This window comes from Artibeus jamaicensis, unplaced genomic scaffold (assembly GCF_021234435.1).
Source record: "Artibeus jamaicensis isolate MK-2021 breed Jamaican fruit bat unplaced genomic scaffold, CSHL_Jam_final contig_484, whole genome shotgun sequence".
Classification (NCBI taxonomy): Eukaryota; Metazoa; Chordata; class Mammalia; order Chiroptera; family Phyllostomidae; genus Artibeus; species Artibeus jamaicensis.
The window spans coordinates 767,550-784,830 of NW_026521859.1; the positions used below are offsets into that span (position 1 = coordinate 767,550).

The following is a 17,281-nucleotide window of genomic DNA, read 5'->3' on the forward strand; positions in this document are numbered from 1 at the left end:
TCATTTGCTTACAATTTTACACATATAATGTTTGAAAGAATTTTCTGTAGTCTAGCTTCTGGCTCTATATGTTTTGAAACCTATTTCTTCTCAAGTATTTACATACTTCTGGTGCCAGATATTGTAGGTCAGAGTGAACACAGACTATTGGCTTAACTCTAGAGGGACAGTTTTAGTAGGAGGTACATTAATTATTGCACTTTGTTTTTTATTTTAAATATATGAGAACATTTATACCAATGCTTTTGAAGAGCACAGCAATTATGAGCTCCCTTAAGTGGCAGAGCCTATACCTGGATTCACACATAAAGAAATGACATAGTGACCTAAATGACTGAAATGGTATCCCAGTCTTTATGTGCATTACTTGAAGACCATTAAGGAGACCCTCTCTGCAGATAGAGCAGCACTCTGTCTATATATAAGTGCTGTCTCATCTTTTTTCTCACACTTCTTCACTGGTCCAGAGCAGTTAAAGCTTCTTACCACCAAAGCATACCTCTTGAACCCCATCTTGTCTCTCCCCAAACTCACTACTATTTAGATTGTTTAGATTTTTCTGGCTCTCTCATTGTTTGTCCCAGCACCTTGCAGCTTTCTCCTGTTCAATATACCATGACCAGATATCCGAGCAGTTTGAGCTCTTGAGCAAGTCAGTAGAGTGAAGGAAGGAACAGTGGGTAATGTTCAGCCACTGATGATGCTTGACTTGATCATAATGGCTTGACCAGGAAAGAAAAAAAATAAAAAGAGGAGAAAAAGGAGAGTCCTATGCATATAGGTTGTAAGCCCAGCTGTAAGAGAGGTGGCCCAGTTATGTAATTTTAAATATATCACTTCACAGGTATGACCCTAAGGATTCAGTGTCTTAACATTTTTTTCACATGAATTTTAGATCCTCCTGTAAACATATTTGCTGTTTAAAAACACAGTGCTAACTCAAACCCTTAATGTTTCCACCCCATTATGTAGTACATGTACCTCAACTTGAACAGAACCACAAAGATGCACTGAGTAATTTCTGTGGTGGTAGAAAGAAGTTTCTCTCACATAGTTTGAAATCTTGTTAGTTACTAATGTTTTGTTGAGTTAAAATAATAAATATAGCAGTTCTATCATAAATGTGGATAAGAGCCGCTAATGTGAAAATTTATAATAAATGCATCTCTGGAACTTAGAGACCTATACAAGTGGTATCTTTATAATTGCATTTGTTCTGGGAAAAGGAAAAGAATGTTTATCAGTGATAATTTTTATTTATTTTTATTTTCATTTTTTTAATTGTTGTTCAAGTACAGTTGTCTCCTTTTTCCCCTGCTACTGCCCTCACCTCAGCCATCCCCACTTCCCACCCTTGGTCAGGGATTAATTTTTAAAGGAATAGAAATGAGTTTTCCTTAAACAATGGAATAGAACCTCTGGTTTTCTATGCACTTTCACTTAAAATATGTCATAAATATTTCATGAGTTTTATTGAATAACTCACACAACATATACTCAGCTGAAACTGAAAAGAATTTAACCAGTGAATATTCTGTTTTCTTTATTGTCTGATTTTCTGTTTAGAAAATAAATGAAGGCTAGTAAGTGTTTTTACTTTACATTGCAGTGGAGTTGAAAATGACAGAATTATGTGACTTTAATAATTAATTTCTATAAAATGTCATGGCATTATATGAAGAACTTTAAATACTTTTAAGTGTAGGCTTCTTAAATAATTTCCTTTTATAGTATACTAGAAAGTTAAATTTATCACAGAAACTATATATTTGTATATATTAATAGTTTTGCTGTATGAATATTTTCAAATACTTTTAAGCTCTATGAATAGTTTTGCTTTATTAAACTCTGTGGCTATTTTGCTTTGAAGAAAAACAGGCCCCTGAGTTATTTATATTTAGTATAGACAAGATTTAATTTAAATATTTGTCATCATTCTAGTTAAGGTTGCAAAGAAAAATGCTTTTTTATCTGTGTTCCTTGGAACTTCAGATCACATAGTATCTACACTATTTTATATTTTTGGTACACACACGTACATGTATCTTCCCCACTGGCCTGTGTATCAACTGCATCTGCTTCATTTTTCTGTGCCACGATGTTAGATACATGGTGAGTGTTAAACTATTGAAATGAATCAGTATTCGATGTCCTCAAGCTCTTTATAGAAATCTTTTTATTGACCAAATTTAGACAGAATATTGTTACTTCTTAAGTTACCTCATTATATTGCATTTAGTTTTAAAAAGGAAAAAATACTGATTTGTTGGATTCTAATGGAGGGTTAGCAACAAGGGAGTGGGAGGAGGAGAAGGGGGGAGAAGTAGCATAGATGGTAGGTAGAAAATAGATAGGGGAGGGCAAGAATAGTAGGGGGAATATAGAATCTAAAGAACTTGAGACACATGGTCATAAACTAATGGGGGGTAATAGTGGGGACGGGGGGGTATGGTGGAGGGGAACCCTACCCCCCTGTCCCCCGTCTTTTATTTTTTAATTTATTTTTTTACTATCTCAGCATTTTTTAGCTCTGTAATGAATTACCTGAGAATTAATGTATTTATCATGGTTTCATTAAGGTATCTTTTATGATTATCAAGGTTTAGTGTTCATGACCTAGAAATTTAATTTCTATCATCTCTTTATTTTCTGCTTTACTAATGAAACATCTATTAAATCATTGTTTCACTATATTTGTTCATTATGATTAAATGTTTTGTTAAAATTACATGTAAAAAGAATTACTTAGAGGATAATATGCCCTATATTTCTTAAAGATTAAATTTTGTTTTGTGCCCTGGTGCTGTTTTATGATGTACTGCCTTGCTTCCTCCAAATCAGTGTATCAGTTAGAGAGGCACTCTTTATTCCTATCTATTATCATGTTAATATAAATGTCTCTAATAAATATTCATACATACCATATTTACACATAAGTATTAATATTATAAGTGACGTTCTCCAGTAAGAGAGCATTGTTTTAGATTTTGTCGCAATATCCTAAAACTAGTAGTAACTTGGCTTTTTCTTCTGCCTAAAATTAGGAACGCATGCTCTGAATTTGCATTATAATTTGTGTGTGCATGTTTGCATGTTTGTGTCTGAGACAGAGAGAGAGAGAGACAGGGTTACGCTCTAGCACAAAGGCTGACTAAATGAAAATGCAATCAAGAATTGTGTTGAAATAGGCACAAAATGTTTAATCATTTAAAAAGAAGGTTATAAAATACTGAGGATCACATTTTTTTTTGAGTAAAGTCACATCCCTTATACTAGTAGCCACTGTGTCCTACCAGTGTCCTTTGGGAGTCCTACTCCCTGTGCCATTCTCTACAACAGAACCTGTCACCAGGTGAATTCTCACAACTGCATCAGATTCCCCTCTCTACCCTGTAGACTGCCAGCTGCCCCTCTCTCAGGCTGTTCTTCCTAGAGTACTGTACTTGTTCCAGTGTTCTGAAAATGTATCACCCACTCCCTATGGCTTTCTGTTGCTTTCACAATAAACCCTTAAATTTCGAGTAATGTGAACCTAACTCCAAGACATCACAATGTGTGGCTCTTCTGTAGGCAAATAATATGTTCTTACCTCTGCATCTGCCCCCTCCCTCTTTTTCAGCCCTATTGATTTTTTTTTTTTACTATCTCAGCATTTTTTAGCTCTGTAATGAATTACCTGAGAACATAGTGGTGCAAATAAACATTTGCTATGCTCACAAAATCAGGGGATTGAAATTAGAACAGGGTAGTACAGGGGACAGCTTGTCTCTGGTACACACTTTCTAGGGCCTCATCTGGTGCCTCACATGCTGGAGGCTAAAGTTATCTAAATCTCCCTTTGATCGCAGTTAGGGGATGATGCTGACTGTTGGCTGGTTGGGGCCAAAGTTTGTCTTCACATGTATCTCTGTATGCGGGCCTCTTCCCGTGGCCTCTCTGCTTAAGCTAGTGTTTCTCCCAGCGTATCAGCTGGTTTCTGCACAGTGGCTTCCCCCAAAGAGAAAACCATATGGAAGCTGTATCCTTTTCCATCACCTAGCCTAGAAGTCACATAGTATTATTTCCGCTATACTCTATTTGTTGGAGAAATCGCAAGCCTGCCCAGACTCAGTAGAAGATAAACAAGAGTCCACCTCTTGATGGGGTTTGGTGAGGTTCTGGAAGATCATGTGCGACTGAAAATACTTCTTTGGTCATATTTTGGGAAACTTTAATATTCCAAAGTTAGGATGACAGGGACCTACCAGCCTTTCTCAGTATTGACATCTTGTGTCTGTTCTCTCATTTATAACCAGTACATCCTTTGGCTTATTAACTTTCCATGTGCATCTGTTTTATCTCCCCAACTGTACTGTAAATTATTCAGTGCACGGACCTTCCTTTTCTGTATTTATATTTCCCTCAGGGCCTTGCATAGGGCTTTGGACATAGTAGGTACTCAGTAAACATCTGGATTAAAGTCAAATCAACTTAGAATGAAATGAGAGACAGCTTTTATGCAATATGGGTGACTGTAGTGGATAGTCTATAATAAAGATGCAGCTGTGGCATGGGGATGCGATCCCCATGAAGTAGGTGAGCAAGAATCACATTGTAGACAGAAATAAATGTGTATGGATAGAATGAAACATGAAAGCTTAAATGTCAATAAGACATGATGGTAGTCAGTGAGATGTACTCGTTTTGCCTCTAAATAATTAATTTTAAATTTCAAATATATTTAACAATTAATTGAAATTATATTCATTGAAAGTATTATATTTAATTCTACTGACATTTAATTGAGAGTAAGAGTAACTGACCAGCAGAAGTACATATTACAATATTTCACATTTTTCAAAAGTGTAGTTATATGAAGAAAAGCTTTTATACTTTAACTTACATTTATTTCACTTATAAATTAAAAACAATATGTGCTCATTATAATAAACCAAGATGTATAGAGAAAACACAAGTCTTTCCTCATCAATTCTTATATAGTGAAGATAGATATAAATTTTTGCTTGAGTATGTTTTCATAGCTTTATCCATGCTCATTTTGTATAATTTTCATTGTTTATATATTATTCCTCATATTTATTGTTCATGCCAAAATTTATTAGTCTTAAATGTGCAAAGCTCATAGCTGCATCAATGGTAATTTCTCTGTGTGACGTTTATGGGATTTGACCATCAATTATTGCTATAGGAGGCTAAATTAGACTTTGGGGCAAACTAGTCAATTTGATATTTTAATTCAGTGCAATTTTTTATAGATTCGTAGAAAATATAGAAAAGTAATATCTTGGCAGGATGAGTTAAATTTTCCTGCGGTATACTCCATTGTATTTTTTGTTTGCATTGTGAAAACAAATGGTGATTCAGTGATGGCAACTTGACCACATAAAGCAAGTTGACTGCTACTAACCAAAACGTCTGTGCAGTGTACTAGTGTCTCAGTCTTGTTAAACTCTAACAGAGATGTGTAATTTTCTTTTTACTAATCATTGTAGAATTTCATACAATGAAAACTATTTGGATATAAAATTCTTGTGTAGCAGGTAAATGCATAGCACACTGCTTTTCAAACTCTCCCCAGTCTCAGGTGTTTCATGCTTGGTACAAGAAATGAAAGGAAAAGAATAAAGATCAGTCAAGTAAAAATGTGGAGTTCAGAATTCCTGATTATTTGTAATCACTTATTTAACCATATCCTTTATGTGAGTAAATTAAACCCAGATCTCGGTATTATATAATCATGGCACCGAAAACTACTTATTTTAAGCTATTTTGGCATCGTTTTGTTATTTCAAACATTATTTTATATGTTAATTAATTGTAAGTATAACCTTCCTGGAAAACTAAAAGCATGCATGGTAGAATATTCAAAGTGACATATTTACGTATAACTGTTATGTATTTAAGATGGCTGATCACACTGAAGTCATGAAAGGCATTCATCAATACCCAGGAGTTAGATATCCCGTCCTTACTCCTAATCTTCAGGGTTTTCACCGTGCTGTAAGTATGCGACTAATTTTTCTAAAATCAGTATGCTGCTATTTAAAAACTTTGTACAGAGTTAAAATGGTGTCAATGTAACTCACTTGTTATCCTGTATAGAGTCTGTGCTAATGTATTCACATGAGTACATGGAGATTAGTAACCTCATGGCATAGTTAAGGATTAAATTCACTACATAAATTTTTCTTCCACTTTAACCATTTAAGAATCAAAAGACAAAAATACAATTACCCTTTTGATTAAATTTTTTGAAAGTGTTTTTGTTCTTTCCTCTTAAATAAGGACTGTAGAATATAACCTAACCATTTATCAAAACAATATTATAGTTAGTGTTGTGATGTATGGTTATTTTCTTGGCCACAAAAATAATCAGCTAATTGGCAAAAAAATAATCAGCTTTCTGTTGCTGTTTTTCCCTCTCTATGTGAAGCTAATCTCTGTTCTTGGAAATGCCTGTAACCCCTTTTCCTATTTCCCTTCTGGCTTATTTCTCCCAGTCCTCTGTGACTTAGAATGTATACGCAAAAATATTTTAAAAATATGCATACAAGAAGAATCAATACAATTTTAAGTAAAGGCTTAAGGTGTTAGCTTACATGGCTTTATCATAAGAGTTTTGTAGCAGCCATTTCTGTCATTAATGGATACTTTTCACTTTTGTGTCTTAGGCAGTAGTGCGTGAAGTTGAGGTTGTGAGTCTTAGTGTATCTTATTAAAAACACTTTTCTTATGTTTGATTTGATCATTGTTTATCATAGTGTGAAGAAAAAACAGGCATTTTAAGAAATTGTAAATATTCCTGTCACTGAGTCCTAAAGAAAGGCGGGGATGTATCTACCTTAAAAGGATACTGAAAGGACACCTTCCCGATAGCTTAGAAAGGCAAGTGATGGAGTGAAACAAATTTTGGCTTGGGAGTCAGGCACGCCTTTCACAAAACACAACTCCAGAATGTACACTAGCTTTGCGAATTTGTGCTACTGATTTAGTCTTTGTCCCCAGTTTTCTCATCTGTAAAATGTGATAATAATACTTAGTATACAGGATTGTTTGATTACAAACAAGGCATGCAATGTCCTCACAACAATACTGGCACATAGGAGGTGTTCAACAAATAGAATTTTAATTTTAGACATTGAAAATTTATTTGGATGAAAGAGTGAAAGCCTTTATTTACATGTATTTTACTGGAAAGATGACAGAATCTTTTTTTCTTAATATATTGTTAGGTGTCAAAAGATAGGGAAATTTAGGCCCAATGCTAGAAATACCTTTATAAGAAGTCTTAAATTTCAGCTGGAAACTAGGAGGCTTGATGTTTGAAAACAAATCACTGGGGAAGTCCAGGGAAAGGAGTGGAGATGGCAAAAGAGGCAAAAGGAAAGTGCAGTAGGTGAACCGTTTGGATTGAAAGACTCGCAAGAGGATTAGTCATTAGACACACAGTGTGGTTATTATAGCAGTCACAGCACGAACCAGTGGAAGTTACACGAGAGAAGGGAAGAAAAGCTGGGGCATCACTTAAATGGTAAACTGGAAAAATGTTTTTTTTTTTTTTCTGGTTTGAGTGTACAAAGAGAAGAAATCCACAGGTTTTACTGTGCTTTTCTGTTTACAATTTTCATAATTGGTCTAAAAATAATGTTTTCCGTAGATATTAAGAGGTTTAATTGGAGTGCTAGTATTTTCCATAATTAGGGTTAAATATTTCTGAGGATAACGTAATTTAGAAAAGACAATATTTTACCGGAGTATCATTACTGTGTTTTCTGTGCCACATATTTATGAGTGTTGCAGTTTGTAAAATTTTTCAGTTATAAAATATTTTTACATTTCAAAAGAGCGTATGTGGCAATATGAAAGGAATGCAGTTTTGAGTTCTAAGGCAGATGTTAAAGAATACAAGCATGCCTTTATAGAGTGGTTAATGTTTCTTCTGCTATTATTTACATTTTTTAAAATGACTAGCTTTTGCCTTTAAATTATATTTTTTCAGGTTGCTGCGGGAGCCACTGAGATATCAGTTTTTGGTGCTGCATCTGAGTCATTTAGCAAGAAGAATATTAACTGTTCTATTGAAGAAAGTATGGAGAAGTTTGAAGAGGTCGTTAAGTCTGCAAGGCACTTGAATATTCCAGCACGAGGGTACTTATAGAATCCCACATATTTTATTTAGTTAACATTGATTATTAAAGACCATTTATGATCTATCTAGAACTTATTTTACCATTTGTAATGATAGACCTAGGGTAGCTTATTTGTACCTTATGTGATCAGGGCCATCACTATATAATGGTAAATCTCATTAATATCAGTTAATAATTTCTAGAGTGTATCTAGTTTGTGGAGTGTATAATGCAGCTGAGATCAGAGGACCAAGCATGCAGAGCTGATACTGTTACTCATCTTATTAACACTGAATTACCCAAATGCAGCCATCTTTTGTTTTCAGGCCAGTGTGTTAATAAATTGATGTAAACTCACAGTAGCACTTGGAAAGGAATCATTTAATGTGGTTTCCAAATACTTAAAAAAAATTGAAGAACCTCAACTTTTTCTTTTAAAGAATAGTTGATGTAGAACTTCAATAGCCTATGTGAAACTAAATTGAACCTTTGAGCTGCACTGTGAAGTTGGGCCCAGAATTTCACCCATTCGTCCTGCCCCTCAGCATCCAACTTTCCTGCTTTCCCAGGCTGATCACAAAGCAAAGGTGAATAGGGAAGGAGAAGGGAGAGAAAGCCTGCTGTGTTTTTTGGGTGTGTCCAGGACCAGTAGTTGCAGCATCTATTACAAACAGGATCTGTACCCAGGCCTGTGTTCTGTGAAATGCATGATAAGGTCTTTGTTACTGAAGAAAGAAGTTGTTTCTAAGACATTAGCTAATTTTTCATTGAGTTTATTCTTATGGAGATATTATAAGCAAATCACATCATCTTAATAAGTTAAAATGCATAGCATTTGTAGGAGAAGTCTGAGTTCTGGAATTGAATTTAGATGCAGATTGTACTTCCTTTGGATGAGGTGACCCAAGTTCATAGGGGCCGGAAATATTTAGCAAGTAAGAAAAAAGACCAGTGGATCCAATTTGGAGGGACAATATTAGAAAAGGATTAGAATTCAACCAAGGTCATTGGAAGAGCAAGTGGGATTAGGCTGCACCATAGTGAACTATCATGTTGATTTGCTTGTTTTGGTTTAACATATTTCTCTCTGTATACTGTTTCCAATATGAGTTTTTCAAAGATACAGAATTATTTTTGTAAATAAGTATATACATAACATGCGAAGCACAGAATAAAAAATGAGATAAGAATGTATTTCCATAGAAGGAATACAAAGGATGCTTGTTATTAAGGCAGAGTTCTAAAGCCACAATAAAAAAAGAAGTGATGTACTATATATTTCTAAATTCAAACATTTATGAGTTATTTGATCTCTTTGCTTTAAAGGAATGGGAAAAATAAAGAAGCTATTCTGTTTCCATGTGTATTTCAAGGTGGAGTGTAGCTTTTAGAGTAAAGTAATTCTCATTGGAAAATTGAAAAACCACATAAATGTAATAAGTGAAGTACATGTGCAGCTTATATGTCAAACAGGAAGTTTTTTAATGTTGAAAGATGGATGCAAACATAAATTGTATGCTATCAGATTTTATTATCTTAGTTTCCCACTTATAAAACAGAGTAGGCAGTGAAGTAAAACTAACAGAAACCCAAAATCCTTTTTAATACTGATGGTTGGACAATAATATTGTCCCTTCAGTAAAGAAACTTCTAAACATGTTACAACTTAAAAAGTCTTCCAGGCTTTGACAGGAAGGGCACAGAAGTGCAAAATGGAAAAGAAGTAATACACGGTCAAATGACAGTAGTGTGCAAATACATTGGAGACGAGTGTAGAGCTGTACTGCAGACAGGTGTGGATGTCTCAGTGCATATTTGGATTCTTTGGGACACGTTTTCTGAAACACTGTTTACTTTTAGAAATATCCCTTTCAGTATGTAAGTTCACTATTTATTTGTGCAGTTGACAGTTATCTTCTTCCTCCACTGAACTTTTGAAGAGTTTAAATTAGATTTTATTTTAACTGGTGATCCAGGTTTTAAGTACCCATCATTAAAAATCACAGGGCATTGGTATTCATTTAGAGAAAAGAGCCATACTCAACTACTTGAAACCAAAGTAGATGCTTCAGTAAGTCTTTCTATGGCAACAGCTGCATCAACATGGACTTGATCATCATCCAGAAGATTTATGTCATCAGCTGTTAGGTTTAAAGGCCATGAGGCATTACACATTTTACAATGCTCACCATTTAAATTTTTATTAAAACAGTAAACTTTCATTTGGTCAAAATAACAGCTTTTATTAAAGTCATGAAGGCCAATATTTGATTTCCTCCCTCCTGAAACACACACGTACACATCAATGCATACACATTTTTAATACATGCTCAGAACTTTATATAACATCTGGGCACATAGGGAAAGGTACCATGCCAAACCATTGACATAAAATGCAGAGTCAGCTAACTGCTGCTGCAAGTACATTACATGTGAACGAGCAATGGAATGTTTACATCTTGGACTCCAGTCTTTAAAGTGTAATTCACACGATATTTTTTAAAAATCTAGGTTATTTTCCAATATGTCTAATTTTTTTAAAGTTAAAAAGACAAAACAGCATCCGATAAATGTCATCACTTGCTCTGTTTGTATCAATGGCATTTGATCAAAGAATCATCTCTTAGCTTGTGATCCTTTAAAAATTGAAATGTCTCAAAATATCAAAATAGCAGTGCTCTATTGTATCATATGAGAAATTCAGGTTTTATTCCTTTTTGTTAAGTAAGTACAAACTTCTCTTTAAAGAATCATGTGATCAAAGGAAGCAATTTTCAACCTGGACGCCACAAAAAATTTTTAAACATGCAAGACTTGACCATTTAATCAGAGGTACTGATGCCTTTTCCCTTAGATCGTCAAATGAGAAAATGACAATAGCCAACAAAACAATAGCTGTCCAGTGCAAATGAATCAAAATTATACCTATTTTTTGCAGATTGGCAAAATATACTTTTGATATGCTGCAGAATGTTAGCAGTTAGTTTGAGTGCCATGAGATGAAAAAGTTAAAAATCACTAGTCTAAGTATTTGTGACAAGAATCACATGTCCCCACTGTTTACCAGAATATTGATTTAAAAAGGAGACTATCACTGAGGTGCCTTTATTAATGTTGCCCTTAAAATACATATAAATGTATATTAAAATTCAAAAGGTAGCAGCTGCGCTTATGAAAGCAAAACATTTTAAATTATGTCTTAGGTCTCTCTTATACAATAGCCTAGAATGACTTGGCCCATGATTAACCTCCTGAAAATCTGAGCTTACTGAAGGTTTAAAAAAAAACCCCACAAATAAACTGTATTTTAAACATTTTTAGGAGTCAAACAAAATTATTCACCCATTGTTTTAAAACAATTTAAAAATGTAAAAATATTTGTGAATTTTAACTGTAGAGTTTTTATCTCAAATTTCCAGAAAAAAGTAAAGGTACAAAATAATAAAAACAGGGAATAAAACACAAATTAGTAATTAAACTAATAATGACAATCACACTTTTAGATACAGAAAAACAAACAAAATTGTAGGATGCGATAATATTTTACTTTAGTTATAACCTTTTAAATGAGGTAACTTTGGTCTATTAACATTATATAAGTTTCAGGTGTACAACACTGTAATTCAATATCAGTATAGACTGTAACATACCACTAAAAGTCTCCTTTACATTATTCCTCATCCATTTGACTTCCTTTATCCATTTTGTTCTTCCCCAACCCCCTTTCTTTCTGGTAACCACCAATCCATTGTTGCTATCTATGAGTTTTGTTGTGTTTCTTCAGTTCATTGGTTTCTTTCTTTTCCTTTTTTTTTATGAATTCCACACATGAGTGAAGTCATATTATTTTTCTTCTTTTAATTCCGACTTATTTCACTTAGTATGTAAAACCCTTAAGGTCCACCCATGTTGTTGCAAATGGCAATGTTTCATCTTCTTTATAGCCAAGTAGTATTTCATTGTGTGTGTGTGTGTGTGTACTGTGGCATACACACACACAGAGGTGGGTAAAAGTAGATTTACAGTTGTAATGCAAATAAACAATACAATAATTAATAAGTAATAATACAAGAATAAACTTTGTGTTTTGCATACACCCAACTATAAACCTATTTTTGCCCACCCCTGTATTTGTACCACATCTTTATACATTCATTGGTTGCTTGCATATCTTAGCTATTGTAAATAGTGCTACAGTAATATAGGGTATATATAGCTTTTCAGGTTAATGTTTTCAGATTATTCAGATAAATACTTGGAAGTGGAATGGCTGGATCATATGGTAGTTCTATTTTTAATTTTTTGAGACGCCTACACGCTGTTTTCCACAGTGTCTGCCCCAGTTTACAGTCCCACCAACAGTGTATGAGGGTTTCCTTTCCTTCACATCCTTGCCAACAATTATTATTCTTTTATAATAGCCATTCTAAAAAGTGTGAGGTGATATTTCATTATGGTTTTGATTTGTGTTACCCTAATACTTAGAAAGGTTGAACAACTCTTTATGTGCCTGTTGGCCAACTGCCTGCCTGCCTTGGAGAACTGTCTGTTCAGGTCCTCTGCCCACATTTTAATCAGGTTGTCTGCTTGTTTGTTTTTAGCTGCTGTTGTTGAGTTGTATGAGTTCTTAATGTATTTTGGATATTAACTTCTTAATAGAACTATCATTTCAAATATCTTCTCGCATTCACTTGCTTGCCTTTTTATTTTGTTGGTGGTTTCCTTTGCTGTGCAGAAGCTTTTTAGTTTGATGTGGTCCCATTTGCTTATTTTCGTTTATGTTTCCCTTGCCGCTGGAGTCAAATCCACAAAGACATTGCTAAGACCAAAGTCCAGGAGCTTAGTGCCTATGTTTTCTTTTACATAATTTATGATTTTAGGTCTTACATGTAAGCCTTTAATCCCTTTAACTGGTTTTTCCTTTGAGAGATAATTTATAACTCAACACATTTATTCAAGATCTTGTGACCTACTTGTTTGTTAGCCACACTACTTAGGCCATGATGTATGTGTTGTATTTCCTGTCCTTCCCTGTCTAAGGCAAAATGTCATTTTGGATTCTGATCCTGACCCCGAAGGTAAGAGCAGCCTTGTTGAGTCTGATAATGAGCCTCCTATTGAGGGCTCAGTTTTTTAAATACACAGTGACTGACAGGCTGTGCTTCTCACAACCGATACATCAAATACCTTCCACTGGATGATCTACCCCAGTGGAATTCACTTGCCCATATGGCTCCATCTTTTTTATAAATGGACAGCTTATTGATCAAGTTCCTTTACTGCTTCTGCTGTTAAAACTAAGACCTTTGTGTTGGCCTAGAAGAGTAATTCAAATCATAAGCCAAAATATGGCACATAAAACTCTAAAAATCAGACATCTGTTAAAGCTGTTTTCTTTCATACATGGGGTCTGTATGAGGATTGGTAGTTTTTATAGCCTTAGATAGTATTCCATTGCTGCTGCATGCCATAGAAGAGATACCCAGACATCATTAATAAGTATAAGGCTGTGTTTGTGCAGTCAGGCCTAAATAGCCATCGTGTAGAACTTTTGAGGAAAGACTGTTTTGACATTTCACATAGTTAGCATTTTAGAACAAAAGGAGAATCTTAGCAGAATTACTCCTTGAGACCAAGGGGCAGTCTTTATTTTTTACATCATCCCCAGTGATAAGAATAGTTGCTCAAAAAATTATTTCTGGTGGGTTTATTAGAAAAGAAATGCTAATGGAACAGGTGGACACATCCTTCACTGGTGTGTCAGAGCAGTTCACGTATTTAAATGTCTTGATTACCTTTAGACATTACGTGCCATCTCATCACTGTGGGCCTTGTTTTTTTTTTTTTTCTCCTGAGGCTAGCAATGGTCGACTCTCTTCACTCTTAAGTGTTTGTGGCATTTATTCAAGGATTTTACTGATCCTTTCCCTTTCTTTTGCCAAGCTGATTGGAGGAACGCAACTGTGGGAAAGTAGGCTTGGGTAAGGCCTAAGCGTAGGTGCTTTTTCATTGATTCATTTCTACTAGGTAAAGTTGTTACAGACTTGGATGCCTCCATTTTGCCATTTATCATGATCTTTCACAAAATGGATGCCCCTCTTAGAACAGGGTTGTCCCAAGAAACTTACCATAAGTTGAAAATATCATACGTTGAAAATGCACTGAATATATCTAACCTACTGAATATCACAGCCTAGCCTACCTTAAACATGCTCAGAATAATTACATTAGTCTACCATCTGGCAAAATCTTCTAACACAATGAATACAGAATAGAGCACCACTTGTTTACTCTAATGTTCACAGTGCTGACTAGGAGCACACCAGGCACCTCACTGGCTCTGCCCAGCATCATGAGAGAACACTGCACTACACGTGACTAACCTGGGAAAAGGTCAAAGTTCCGCGTTTGAAGTATGGCTTCTACTGAGTGCACATGGCTTTCTTACCATCCTAAATTCAAACCTTATAATTCAGGGACTTTCCATACTGATAAATGGCTTCAACAAGCAGAAATAACTCACATTTTAATCCACAGAGATTGTAACACTGATTTTTGTTAATTTTAATGCAATAAGCTTCAATATGATTGGTGATTTCTTTATTACTCTATTATCCTAAACAATGTTTTAAACCAAGTCTGAACTTCCAAATATATGCTCTCATCTCTAGCTACAAAAATGAGAACATTAGTAGCCTGGATTTAGTTATACATTTTCATATAGATGAGGAGTTTTATGAAAAATTATTCAGAAGGTGAAAAGACATTTTAACTAACATATTGGTGTATTAATTTACTCAAGAATTATTGAGTGTTTCACATAATATAGTGTCTTTTGATACCATGTGGAATATGACAATGAAAAATTAGTCTCATTTCAAAGAGTTACCAGAAGACTGGTAATAATTATTGTATTGTCAAAAAAAAAAGCAAGTAAATACATTAAGGGAGATACAGATAAGTCTTTTATTAAAGTTAAAATAATATTTCATTAAATTTTTGGAGAAAGTTCATAGAGGAGTTAATAAAAATAAAGTAATTAAAGCTAGGTAAAATATATGGAACATACTCAAATAATGGCCTTTTCAGTCACAGCAGAAAATCTACAAAGGGCAAAGACATAGTGGAGAGAAATCTCAAAAAACGTTTGGGTAACAGGAAGAAATTCACCTTTACTGGGATAGGACTTTTGGAGGCTTGTATAATGGAAGAGAGGTAGAAAGTTAGATTGAGGTTTCACAAATTGCTGAACTGGAATACCAAGTTTATTTGGTAGAAAATGGCAAGCCGTCAAAAAATTTTCAAAGTGGAAAAATATCACCCTGGCTGGGTGGCTCAGTTGGTTGGAGCACCATCCCATACACCAAAAAGTTGTGGGTTCAATTTCAGGTCGGGGCACATATGTGGGCTGTGAGATCCATTCCCAGTCAGGACATGTGCAGGAGGAAGTCAGTCAATGTTTCTCTCACATCGATGTTTTGCTGTCCTTCCTCTCTGTAAAAATCAAAACAAAACATATCCTCATGTGAGGATTTAGAAAAGAAGAAAACTATGTCATGAGATCAATACCCTAGGAATATTATTTTGGCAATAGATATTGGAGTAAAAATGAGTGGCATGAGACCAGAGGAAAGGAGAGCAGGTAGGTGTCTGTGGCTGTCTCCCAGAGGGTACTCAGGGACTATTCTGTGTACTTGGCCTGTCATCGGCAGAGACCACAGGCTTTAGAGGTTGGGGGGGAAGAATAACCAACCTTCTGATATGTTCTCAAAGGGTGACTATCAAGTGACTCGGCAGGACAGACTCGGGAAATGACTCTCATTTTTTTTAATGGAAAATGCAGGGGAAACAATCATTATGGACATATTGAGCTTAATATGATGTCTGACTGTGTCGAGCAACCAATGTGTACTATTCCCAGGGAGATTTGGTGGTGTTCCTGGAGTTATTTGCATAGTGGTGAGAGAGAGAGACTATGGCGGACTGAGCTGATGCAGTGACTCCTTTTTCTATTCCTATTGGAAATACCTAAATATAGCAACTTTTAAAACATATAGCCAAGCTCAGAAAAGAAAGTCCCCAGACTCTATCAAAGAAAACATGATAAGCATGCAGGTCGATGCCACTAGCACATAGGGTATCTATCCCTAGTGACTTGCAATAGAATTTTAATGCCTACATGGGAAAAGATAGATGCTCTGCTAAAACATGAATTTGTAACTGAGTGTTCTTGGAGCCTGAAAACACCTGCTGGCTGGTGCAGTCACTGGAAACTATGCCTTGTATAATTATAGATTGTGGATTTATAACATGTGAATAGAAACCCAACTGAGAAATTAAGGTAGAAGTGTGTCCTGGGACTGGTAAAGTCCTCAGGGACAAGGGCAAGGAAGTCAGGTTTTCTTCATAGGGACATTTGAATAATACAAGACTTGTGGAACTCCTGTAGGAGCTAAAATCACCATAAAAACACATTCACAATAAAAAATCTACACTTAGCCACCAGTCCAGTTGATCAAAGATTGATAAAAATGCTGTGGCCTAGTGGTGAGGAGATTCCTGAGATTAGATACTATCAAGTCTATTTAATGTTACTTTTGTTTGTTTGTTTTTAATTTAATTTTTATTTTATTTTTTTTCCATTACCACTTACTCCCCTCCCACCTCTTCCCGCCAGCAATCCCCACACTGTCGCCCTTGTCCATGAGTCCTTTCCCTGGCCGCTCCCTCCCTCCACGCAAGGGACTCAGTAGGGCACTCCAGAGGACTGCTCATTGCTGGTGGTTTCAATTTGACAGAATAATGGAACTTTAATTTTTTAAAAAATATTAATGGTCAGATTCCTTTTTCTAAGTTTCTGATTGAACTAGTTTGGAGTACATCCTGACCATCAGGGTTTCGTTTTGTTTCTGAAGCTCCCTAGGTGACTCTGCACAGGTGAGTTTGAGAACTGCTGTACTAGATTATCGGGGAAAAGCAGAAGTTGAGGAGCTGATGATGTTAGCCGCTAGTCAAAGCAGGCGAGGTAGCATATTTTCATCATGATGGAGGTCTTTGCAGACTCGTGAAAATGCCTTACTTTTTACAAGTCGTTGGCCAGATTTTTCTGTAAAGGCCAGAGAGCAGTATCCTAGGTTTTGTGGTTCGGATCG

General features: G+C 35.3%; 1 protein-coding gene across 1 annotated transcript in view; it reads left to right on the forward strand.

Moving 5' to 3' along the window:
- HMGCLL1 (3-hydroxymethyl-3-methylglutaryl-CoA lyase like 1) overlaps positions 1-17,281 on the forward strand; it is a 191,271-nt gene that overhangs the window by 69,099 nt on the left and 104,891 nt on the right. Inside the window, exons 4-5 of the mRNA XM_037152085.2 lie at positions 5,905-6,000; positions 8,000-8,148. Coding sequence (XP_037007980.1) covers positions 5,905-6,000; positions 8,000-8,148 — 245 coding nt within the window. The remainder of the gene's footprint in view (positions 1-5,904; positions 6,001-7,999; positions 8,149-17,281) is intronic.